The following is a 12,025-nucleotide window of genomic DNA, read 5'->3' as shown; positions in this document are numbered from 1 at the left end:
ACAAACACCCTACGAGGTGGGTGAGGCTGAGAGAGCTCTGAGAGAGCTGTGACTGACCCAAAGTCACCCAGTTGGCTTCAAGTGGAGGACTGGGGAATCAAACCCGGTTCTCCAGATTAGTGTCCTGCCACTCTTAACCACTACACCAAACTGGCTGCTTTGGGTCCCTATTGGGGAGAAAAGCAGGGCAGAGAGAGAGAGAGAGAGAGAGAGAGAGAGAGAGAGAAGTAAATAAATAAATAATTCAAATCACTAGGTACAATAATTAGTTATTTGGGGGGAGGATAGAAATGGCTGTAGGCATATAGCTCTCAAATTGTGGCTACAGTGGCAACAATGGCCACAATCTCTCTCCGGGATCTGCGTGAGGGAAGGGCCCACATGGAGGGCCTGCCCAGGGAACTTAGGGCTGCAGCCCAGCCAGTTCCTCCAGCCCCCCCTTCAGCACCTCCTCCTTGCTGCCCATTGCATGGCGTGGGATCAGCCCCGATGACACAGCCGTAGGACCAAGAGGCCTTGCCACCTGTGAGGGCTGCTTGGGGCCTGATGAGCCAGGGGGCCCCATCTAATTCCTAGGGGGCTGCTACCATGTGGCACTGCCGAATGGTTTGTCTGCCTATTGCCGGGCACCACATGGAGTGGGTCCTGGCACTCAGGCTAATTTCCCCAGTTCTGGCCCACCCCAACAACCGTCCAGGATACCTGTGTGCCACCCACTGATCAGTAAAGTTTGTTTCAGAAACTGAATGGCTCCCTGTGTGTTTCCTCGCCTGTGGATGAGGGTCACCTCCCATCACGTCAAAATGGCTGTGTCAGTCTTCTAGAGGTACATTGTTTTTTCCAACTCTCATTCAAATCACTGGCTAGATTATCGTGCCCTACTGAAATGCTTGAGAAGAGGAAGCTGATGACATGTTTGGCATAAATGGATTCCCTGATGTGATTGCAGGTTTGAAAAAAGAATTTAATCCAACTAAGCAACACTTTTAATATCACTCTCTGGAGTCTGGCAAAAGGAGGAAATGATAAACAATTTTATTCTCATTTGAGCACGTGCTTTGGACTCTGAGGGAAAAAGAGAGGGGGATTTTTGTGACTTAAAGATGAAGCAACATTATAAAGACATCAGGAAAAGGGGAAATTGTGCCTGTTGATACATAGTGTTCAGCCAATGTACAGCAGCAGGTTAAAGAAGAACTCTCATCTAGATAGATCCATCCAACTCGGCTGTCCCCACCGAAGAGTCATCCCTGGATAGTTCTCTCTCCTTTTTGGTTGGCAGCACAACAAGGACACACCAATACAAGGCAAAAGAAACAAGCAAGAATGGGAGAAAATCATCCGGCCAAGGGTCTTCCAGCCCACAAAAGTATCTTCCATCAAACATTTGTTAACTTTTAGATTGACAAGGACCTATTGATGTCGCTTCAAGTCTAACATCTTGAGAAGAAAATCTTGATCTCAGAACCTTCTGGAAAAAAAAACTCCACTTGCAAATGCTGGATCTAGGTGCAGCTATGTTTGGGGCACCTCGAATTATACTACTCTTATTAAGCAGCCCAATCTGCCATTGATGAAACTTGTGGTGAGTTTATTGAAGTAGAACAGCAATAATAAGAAGCTAGCAAGTATCAGGGAAGCTTCTCTGCTCCTTTGCGAACAGTGCACACCCCAAACCCATTCTAATATCTATCAACATCTATGAACTTTTCCAGGTAAGACCACTGGAAATTCTGCTGCAGGCATTTCACTGTGTTGAAGCGATCGTTTCCCTATCACTCCTCAGAAAGAGCTTGGACACATGTCCTGAGTAAGTTGGGAAGGTTAATTATATAGCTGTTCCGAAACTCAAAAGCTGGAAAGACCTTTGAAAAGACAGATCACATCAAAAAATTATGCAAGTCTGATAAGATGTCAGTTGGTAAGTTTTTCTGGTTGATGGTTGATCAGTCCTGGGGATTTATTGTCGAAGGCTTTCACGGCCGGAGAACGATGGTTGTTGTGGGTTTTCCGGGCTGTATTGCCGTGGTCTTGGCATTGTAGTTCCTGACGTTTCGCCAGCAGCTGTGGCTGGCATCTTCAGAGGTGTAGCACCAAAAGACAGAGATCTCTCAGTGCCACAGCTGCTGGCGAAACGTCAGGAACTACAATGCCAAGACCACGGCAATACAGCCCGGAAAACCCACAACAACCAGTCCTGGGGATTATTTATCCAGTTTTTGGAAATCACTGAAGTCTAGAGAGTTTACACAAAAGATTTACTCATTAGAATTTCTAGATTCTCCAGTTCATTACAAATGTTACAAATGTATTTGGAGTAAACATATATGTGGAAGGGAAGGGAGGACCCCTATTAGTTCTGTGCATGGTTGTTCTAGAACTCTGAGAAATGTCTTCAGTTCCTAAATACTAAAACAAGCTCTTGACTGAATGAGAGATGTGATATGCATTGTGTGTATGTGGTGCCCTCAAGTCATAGCTGATTTATGGCAACCATAACAATCTGAAGTGGTTTGCTATCACCTGCCTCTGCAACCCCAATCTTCATTAGAGGTCTCCCATCCAATTACTAACCAAGGCCGACTCTGCTTAGCTTCTGAGATATGACAAGATCTTGCTCACCTAGGCTATTCAGGGCAGGGCATGATATTATTAGGCTACCTGAATTAATAAATATCAATTAATATTATGGGCATACATTTACTTGCTCTTTCACACTTTTTGAATTCATTTCCCCATCTGCTCCCTCATCCAAATCAGCACCAATCATCCATTCTTTGGAGACTAGACAGAAATTCTCATCTGTAGTTATGCATACATGACTCACTGGGGCATTTGAGGATCCCTCCCTGCACACCATCAGCTGACAGTGCTACATCCTTGCTGATGTCATGTCCCTCACACTCCAAGAATAACACTGGTTGATGCAGCAATATATTTTTCATCCATTCAGTGGTTAACCAAAAGAATAACCGGAAATTATCTTCCCGAAATAAAAATTCCATTCATGGAGTGTCCAAACCAAACAGCACCGGCTGAATTTATCCTCGCTGGGTTGCAATACCCAAAAGAACTGAAGGTTCCATTGTTGCTCTTCTTCTTGATTATGTACATTTTGACTCTCTCTGGAAACTCCCTGATTCTCTGGGTGGTGGTGTCTAACTCCCAGTTGCACAAGCCTATGTACTGGTTCCTCGGTCATTTGTCCATCCTGGATATGGCTTTCTCCTCTGTTGTGGTTCCCAGAGTCATTGCAGGATTTATTCCTGGAGGAAAAATAATTTCTTTGGGTGAATGTGTGGCCCAGATATTCCTGTTCCACTTCACCGGAGGTGCAGAATGCTTCCTTTACACCCTGATGGCTTATGACCGCTTCATTGCTATATGCAAGCCCCTCCACTACAGCAATATCATGAATTGGAGAACCTGCCTCATCCTCTCTTTAGGTACAATGATGGGAGGCTGCCTGAACTCAATGTTAGAGACAATCCTCACCTTTCGACTGCCCTATGGAAGGAGAAACCATATTGACTATGTCTTTTGTGACATCCCTGCTCTTCTGAAACTGGCTTGTGCAGACACAACTCTCAATGAGATTATGAGCTTGGTGGATGTTGACCTAGTGGCCATGACCTGCTTCATCCTTATCCTGACCTCCTATGTGTATATTATCTCGGCCATTTTGAGGATCAGCAGCAGTGAGGGGCGTTGCCGGGCCTTCTCCACTTGCACGGCCCACATTACTGTGGTGATTATATATTATGTGCCAGTTGTTTTTCATTACCTGAGGCCTACATCTCAGGACTCAATAGACGGCATGGTGAGTATGTTTTATACCACCATAACTCCGTTTCTGAATCCTGTCATATACACACTCAGGAATAAAGAGATGAAGACCGCTCTTTCGAAACTGTGGGCTGGGAGTCCCGAGTAAACAGCGGCATGTTTCTATGCTACGTTCTGCCCTGTTCTGTCATCACAAATCAACTTAAATTGATTTCACCAGGTCTTGAGCTGATTATTGGACTGGAGCTGGGGAAGTGATAGTGATGGCTGTAGACTCCATCCAGTTCACTTCATGATGTTGGCATTGACTTCCAAAGGCCTTCATGTACTGTAATCTGTTCCCACTAGAAAATGCCTATTAGAGATCAGTTGAGGAAAAGAGCTGGGCCTTTTTTGTAATTTCCTGGAGGCAATAGAATGGGATTCTTGAAGAGGCCCATTACTGTGATTCATGTAGGGCTGCTGAAGCCCCAATGCGGGTTAGACATCGCATTTAAAAAGGCAGAATTGCATGCATGTCTATGTCACTTCCAGGAAAAATCAGGGAAACAGTTGTTTTGCTAAACTACCGTAGCATTTTACTGATCTTGCAATTCTGATTTCCCTCCTGTAACTTGCTAGTGGAATAAAGACTGCAAACGTGCAAAGTGCAAAGTGCAAATAAATAATATGCAACGAATACAATAAATATAATAATACAATTCAGTTGTCCAAGTCATTATATGAATGTCCGAAACAAACCCACAATGGGGGTATATTAAAGAGGAAGTCACAAGGCAGTCTTATGGTGGTGGCTCAAGTCCAATGAGATGTAAAATCCATGGGTGCCGACGGGATTATGCAGGCATCTTATACAATCCCCGTTTCGTATGAAACATACTTCTTCCTGGGCACAAATACAACTGGAAGGTTGCCAATCCACTCCAACGTGACTGCTCAAGACCTATTGCATTTCCAAATGAATGACGGACATAGGTGAGGTCAGTCATTCATTTGGAAATGCAATAGGTCTTGAGCAGTCACGTTGGAGTGGATTGGCAACCTTCCAGTTGTATTTGTGCCCAGGAAGAAGTATGTTTCATACGAAACGGGGATTGTATAAGATGCCTGCATAATCCCGTCGGCACCCATGGATTTTACATCTCATTGGACTTGAGCCACCACCATAAGACTGCCTTGTGACTTCCTCTTTAATATGCCCCCATTGTGGGTTTGTTTCGGACATTCATATAATGACTTGGACAACTGAATTGTATTATTATATTTATTGTATTCGTTGCATATTATTTATTTGCACTTTGCACTTTGCACGTTTGCACTATTGAAACGTTTACATAAAAAGTTAGCATTAATTACATATTTCCGGACTTGTTGTTTGTACCTTTCACTATCCGGTTTTCTCCCCTTGTTCGGCTTAGTGGAATAAAGACAGCTGTTCTTTAAGATTAATTTCTCTTCTTCTTCTTTCAGAGTGCTATCCCTGATCAGGACACTAGACAGATCAACCCCAAATAAATTGCCCCTGCAACACATGTCTTAACTAACACAAAAATGTTGTGTGCATTATGGGCCATACACCTGAATCGATTTTGGTAATCAGTGAATCCCATTGTTTTGATATTCATCTTTTAAAGCAAGATATCAAGAGTAGAGATGGGCACGAACAGGGTGGGGGAAATGAATATGTTGTTTGTTGTTCATTGCCATCCACGAACAGGGATTCACGAACATCAATGAACATGACCTGTTCACGAACATGTTCGTAGTTGGAGATTCATGGGAGCCAGAATGGCCCCCTTGGGACTTAGCTGAACTTGAGCCAGGAAAGGCATGATCCATGGGTCTCCCCCTTTCATGTCACTTTCTCTTCACAGTGGCAAAACCTGGACCGTCTGCTGGAAGCTACTTTGAGGGGTTACACACTGACCTTCCCAATGTCCAATACCCACCAAAGTTGCAGGGGATATAGTCCTCACGGTCCTCTGAAGTCCCTCCAAGGTTCAGAGAGATTCCACCCCGGGAAAGGCATGATCCATTGGTCCCTCCCTTTCCTGTCTTTGAGTGATTCCACACACGTTGAATAATGCACTTCCAATGCTCTTTATAGATCATTTGGAACTGATTTTTTTGTGTGTGGAACAAAAAATCCACCTCAAACGATTGATAAAGTGCATTGAAAGTGCATTATCCAACGTGTGTGGAATCAGCCATTTTCTCTTCACAGTGGCAAAAACTGGACTGTCTGCTGGAAGCTACTTTGAGGGGTTACAAGCCAGAAGGAAAGCCAGAAGGAGTTCAGACAGTCCATGCCTATGTTGCCAGGGGAATTGATTGAAAGACTCCAGATTGTCTGACTTAACAAACGGCTGACGAACGCAACAAATGAAGCTTGCAACAACCACTTGTTGGTTTAGAATGAGGCCTCACATTTAGAGGAGCCTCACGAACAGCTTGTTCGCGAACAGCAGATTGGGCTGTTCATGGCCTTTTTTTATTCGTATTGCTGTTTGTGCCCATTTCTAATCAAGAGGTGATCTACTATTTCCTTTTTTGCTGTTTTGAATTTTTGTATGGTTGAATTTTGGATTTTGATGATTTTTTAAATTAAATTTTTAATTGATTTTATTTATCACCTTTTTAATCCCACCTTTAGGGAAATGGATATGATTCCATACACATCCATTTTATCCTTACTACTGCCCTGTGAGGCAGGTTAGATTGAAAGAATGTAACTGCCCAACGCCACCCCATGGGTCTTCATGGCAGAGGTGGGTCATTTTTCAGATTTTAGGGTAAATGGTCCTAAAGGACTTGACAGGTAGAAATGCTTAAATACATACATACACAGTCATTCCATCACCTCATCTTTGCAAACTATCTCATAGTATAGCTGAGTGTTGACTTGTTCATATCATGTAATTTCTCTCTATTCCTGAGATTAATATTTCCTTAGTATTCTTCACTCACACCCCTCACACACAAACATATCTCTTGGGTTGAAGAGAGCAGAGCGAGGGCGAAAAGAAAAAGAAGGAGAATGAAATGGAAAAGGAAGCAAAGAGGCACAAACAGAGGAAAAGGGTGGTGAGGAGGAAGATGGCTATGGGTGGAGCCTACTGGAGCTTAGAGTATAGCCTGGACCAGAGGTGCTTCTCCTCTTCTGTATTTTGGATCATTAATTGTACATAAAGATTATTTCGAGGACACACAACCAGCACCTGAGCTCCCTGTTCCTGAAAGACTGGATGGTTTGGCATGCCTTTCCTCTGGATGTCCACATACTGTGACCTAGGTTCTAATTACCACACTTCCATGAAAGCGCCCTAGGTAACCATGGGCTTTCTCTCAGCCTAATCTGCCTCATAGAGTTATTGGTGTGAGGATAAAGTGGAGGATGTGCTATCCATAAAATGAGTCATGTTAGGGCAAAAAGTAGGGAGTAAATAAAATATAAATAAATAATAGATAATAAAAATAACTCAGAGCATCCACAATACCAGAGCTTAACCCAAACAATGGCAACCTATAGAAACTTTATTATGTCAAACTGGATCCAGAGGTACATTAGACACTCTTCCATTTCTTATTCGGCCAGTGTGGAGTACTTGTTAGCATGTCAGACTAGGATCTGGAAGACTCCAAATTTGAACTCCCCAGACTGCCTTGGAAGCTTGCTGGATAACCTTGGGCCAGTCGCACATTCTCAGGGCCAAGCTACAAGTGACGAATGACACTTGAACGGCAAGTGAACAGACTCACTGTATTCCTCCCTGTTCACTTGCCCTCCACTTGCCCTCCACTCAGTCGAATACACGTGAGTCTGTTCACTTGCCGTTCAAGTGTCATTCGTCACTTGTAGCTTGGCCCTCAGCCTAATTTACCTCAGAAGGTTCTTTTGAGGCTAAAAATGGAGGAGAGGTGAATTATGCAAGCTCTTTGGATCCTTATTGGGGAGAAAAGCAGGGCAAAAACTGATGTAAATAAAATAAATAATTCAAATCAGCAGGTACAATAATTTACTATTGCTGGGGAGCATAGAAATGGCTGTAGGCATATGGCTCTCAAATTTATTTATTCTTTAATTTTATTAATGTCAATTATAGTCTGTCTCACTGAGACTCAAGACGATTTACACAGTGTGAGACCAGTACAGTCAATTTCAAGGATATTTCCATAAACAATGCCATAGGGTAAGTAAACACAAGTTTACAAAGACATAGCATTAGTAAGAATCCAATACAAAGTTGAAGAAATACTGAAACAGAACATAAGCAATTCAATTTAGACCACATGAAGCACAGGTAGCTCATAGGAGCACATATTTAAGACAACAAATAGTACATAGGGTAACATAGTGATGAAGTCTACGGTCCTTAATTCATAAACAAAGCATCTGAGAACACCTCTCTACAATACAAAAGCCTTTTTGAATAATTTGGTTTTGCATCATTTGCAGAAAGCTAGGAGAGTGGGGGCTCTCCTGACCTCCTCAGGCAGACCGTTCCACAAGGTAGGGGCCACCACAGAGAAAGCCAATCTATGGGCTGCTGTTGATTTCACCCATAGGCAGGGTGGCACCTGCAGGAGACCCTGTTCAGATTGTGGATCACAACTGAAAAGTGGGTTGCCCAATTCTTGTCCAAGATGTTCACAAGGCCAACAGAGAGTAGAAGGAACTGAGGGCGCCTTGGGAGGCTTGATGAAAATTTTAGGCCTGTTCAAAGTAGCCATGCAATGCAGTTTGTTGCTCAAGAATGCTGTATTTCTAGGTAGTAAAGATGTGATATAAAATTGTTTCAATACTAATTGCTGTGAGGGAGGAACATACAGGGGAGTTAATTTGCAAGAGGGTCCCGAAAAGTATAGTAAGTTAAGAAGTTGGAGCACTTCAAAAAGTTTGAGAACAACTGCAATAGGCTAATCATACCAAATCATTTTCCCTCAAACAAACAAACAAATATATCCCTCCATATAACTCCTGTAATAACACTCACAGGAATTAATTCTCGATAGGGCACAGGACTGTGAGACACGGAGGGAAGTGCAAAGTGGAGGCTTGGGACTCGCTGATGATCAAATAATTTAAGACTTACAAGAAAGTAGTATGTGTTCCTGGCCTTGGAGAATACTCAGCCAACACATTATCCCTAGCAGTTGATGAACATGAATTAAAGAACAACTTCCATCTAGATGTATCTTTCTGCCCGGGTTGTCTATCCAAAAGAGTTTTCCCCAGTTAACAAACTCTCCTTGAATGACAACATGCTGCAAGTAAAATTATCATCCTCTAACTGTAAGAGTGGGAAGGCATGGATGTGAAAAGGTAAAGCAATATCTCTACAGAAGATCAAAGAACTGAAGCAGTGGAAGGAACAAGAAGAACTGGAAAAGAATTAGGCCAGGTGGGCTCAGGTCCCTTTGCCATAATTCTGACAGTCTTCAAGAAGCCCCAGGATTCTTTTTTGTTTGGAGGGCATCAGAAGACATTGCTACCATTTCAGAAGGAAATCTTTGCTTCAGAATCTCCTGTGCCAGATGCTTCGCTTTCAAATGCTGAGGAAGACATGTTTGCAGAAGCTTACCTTACATTACTCGTTGAGATGCCAGATCTTCCGTCAATAAGACCTCTGATAAATGTATTGATGAAACAAACTGAAATATTAAGAAAGCAGCAAGTAACAAGTAAGCGCTTGTAGCCTCTGATGTCTTATGAAACTGTAATGCTTCTTCAAAAATCCATTGATGGCATTTATCAGTCCTTCTAGGATCGAGCATTAGAGATCCTATAGTTCTTCTAGGACAGAGCATTAGAGATCATATAGTTCTTCTAAGACAGAGCATCATAGATCCTTTAGTTCTTCTAGGATCAAGGATTAGAGATCTTTCAGTTTTTCTAGGACCAAGCATTAGAGACCCCATAGTTCTTCTAGGACAGAGCATTAGAGATCCTATAGAAGTCATACCACGTCACTAAAATAACATTTTCAACAGTAATAACCAATTAAAGTTGGGTTCATTTCCTTGCTGAGGTGAGAAGACCAGTTATGACGAAGCACTTTTCTAGTTTACACACAGGCACTCAAACAGTTTTTAAAGAGACATGTCAAAAACATTAGTGAGATGCAGAATTTTGTACCCTGCTGGACAATGAATGAATCCTCTTGAAGAATTCTGAAGTCCAACAAGCTTAAAGAAAAGTCCCAAAACTTCTGAATTCTATTTCTAGTCACATTAGCAGGTAAAAGTTCACCAAATGTAATGAGTGGAGAGGGAACCTTAAAACTTCAGCATTGTTCTTTAATTTTGAGAGGCCGTTTTCATTAAATATATGAATAGAAAAGGAATAGAATCCATTCCTTTAGGGGAGGAAGTGTTCTAGCGGGGTCTCCTTTGAATCAAAAAATGAAAAATCATATTTTTGACAATGTGACAGATCCAGAGGAGCTAGCCATGTTAGTCTGTAGTTGCAAAACAGGAAAGAGTCCAGTAGCACCTTTAAGACTAACTAACATTATTGTAGCATAAGCTTTCAAGAACCACAGCTCTTTTCATCAGATGCAGATTCTTGACTATGTGAGAAACTACTAAGTGGTCTAAGTGACATCAGTACATATGACACACATCAGTTTTCTTTCAAATCAGTGTTTTTTTTAAGCAAACACCTTTTAAACATATATAGAGTTTGGTGGAGGGGTGGGGGTGGGGTCTCCTAGCTACTATTGCCATCAGTTTCACAGATGAGTGAGCAGAGCTCCTTGTACAAGGTTGTGCGGATATCCTATGTTCACACGCAAAGATGTGTGAATAGGAATTGTAACCCTACATTTGTACTGGAAGAGAAGCAGAAAAGGGTTGTGGGCCCCTTCCTAAGATAAATGGTCCATGAATGGAGTGTCCAAATCGAACAGCCCCAGCTGTGTTTGTCCTCTCCGGCTTCCCATTCCCCAAAGAACTGAAAGTGCCTTTGTTGCTCTTCTTCTCGTTTATGTACATTCTGACCCTTTCTGGAAATTCTCTGATTGTCTGGGTGGTGGCATCTCACCCCCAGTTGCACAAGCCCATGTACTGGTTCCTGTGCCATTTGTCCCTCCTAGATATGGCTTTCTCCTCCGTTGTTGTTCCCAGAGTGATCGCCGGATTCATTCCAGGTGGGAAAATCATCTCTTTTGGAGAATGTATGTGTCAGGTGTTTTTCTTGCAGTTCTTGGGGTGCACAGAAAGTCTCCTTTACATTGTGATGGCTTATGACCGCTTCATTGCTATATGCAAGCCCCTCCACTACGGCAATATCATGCACTGGAGAGCCTGCCTCGTCCTCTCTTTGGGGATCATGATCGCAGGTTGCCTGAACTCAGCCTTACAGACAAGTGTCACCTTTCAACTGTCTTATGGATGGAGAAACCTTATTGACTATGTCTGTTGTGACAATCCTGCTCTGTTGAAACTGGCTTGTGCGGACACAACTCTCAATGAGATGGTGATCTTAGTGGATGTTGGCTTTGTGGCCATGACTTGCTTCATCCTTATCCTGACCTCTTATGTGTATATCGTCTTGGCCATCTTGAGGATCAACAGCAGCGAAGGGCGTCGCCGGGCCTTCTCCACCTGCACCGCCCACATTACTTTGGTGGTTATATTTTATGTGCCCGTAGTTTTCCACTACATGAGGCCAGGATCACAGAACTCAATGGACAGTGTGGTGAGCATGTTCTATACCACAATAACCCCATTTCTGAATCCTGCCATATACACACTCAGGAATAAAGAAATGAAGGCTATTCTATTAAAACTATGGAGTGGGAATCCTAAGTAAACACAAGTTCATCTGCCCATGTTCTCTCACCAGCCTTTGTCATGTATCAATTCAATTTCATGGTGTGGTAAGCTTACAGTGTGTAGAGTTGAGCAAGGGGTTGCAGTCAATGGGTTGGCTCTAAATTTGGACCATTCACAGTGTTGTGGTTGACCTGAAAAAGCCTACATGAAATGTTATCTGCTCTGTTAAAAAACATGTCTCAGAGCTGGCTTGCTAGGATTGCCAGCTCCAGGTTGGGAAATTCCTGGAGATTTTAAAGGTGGATCCTGGGGAGAGTAGCGTTGAGGGAGGAAGGGACTTCACTGGGCTATAATGCCATAAAGTACACCCTCCACCGCAGCCATTTTCTCCAGGGGAACTGATCTCTGTGGCCTGGAGATCAGTTGTAATTCCAGGAGATCTCCAGACACTACCTGGAGGTTG

At 43.0% G+C, this 12,025-nt stretch overlaps 2 protein-coding genes across 2 annotated transcripts; both read left to right on the top strand.

The window, feature by feature from the left end:
* The first annotated feature begins 3,007 nt into the window (after positions 1-3,007).
* Positions 3,008-3,934, top strand: LOC129339795 (olfactory receptor 10G6-like). The gene has a single exon (XM_054994374.1). The coding sequence runs from the start codon at positions 3,008-3,010 to the stop codon at positions 3,932-3,934; it is 927 nt and encodes a 308-aa protein (XP_054850349.1).
* Positions 3,935-10,672: 6,738 nt separating this feature from the next.
* On the top strand, positions 10,673-11,599 carry LOC129339794 (olfactory receptor 10G6-like). Its single transcript, XM_054994373.1, has one exon. The coding sequence runs from the start codon at positions 10,673-10,675 to the stop codon at positions 11,597-11,599; it is 927 nt and encodes a 308-aa protein (XP_054850348.1).
* The last annotated feature ends 426 nt before the right edge of the window (positions 11,600-12,025 follow it).

The sequence above is a fragment of the Eublepharis macularius genome, chromosome 12 (assembly GCF_028583425.1).
Source record: "Eublepharis macularius isolate TG4126 chromosome 12, MPM_Emac_v1.0, whole genome shotgun sequence".
NCBI lineage: Eukaryota > Metazoa > Chordata > Lepidosauria > Squamata > Eublepharidae > Eublepharis > Eublepharis macularius.
This window is presented reverse-complemented; position numbering and strand designations above follow the sequence as displayed.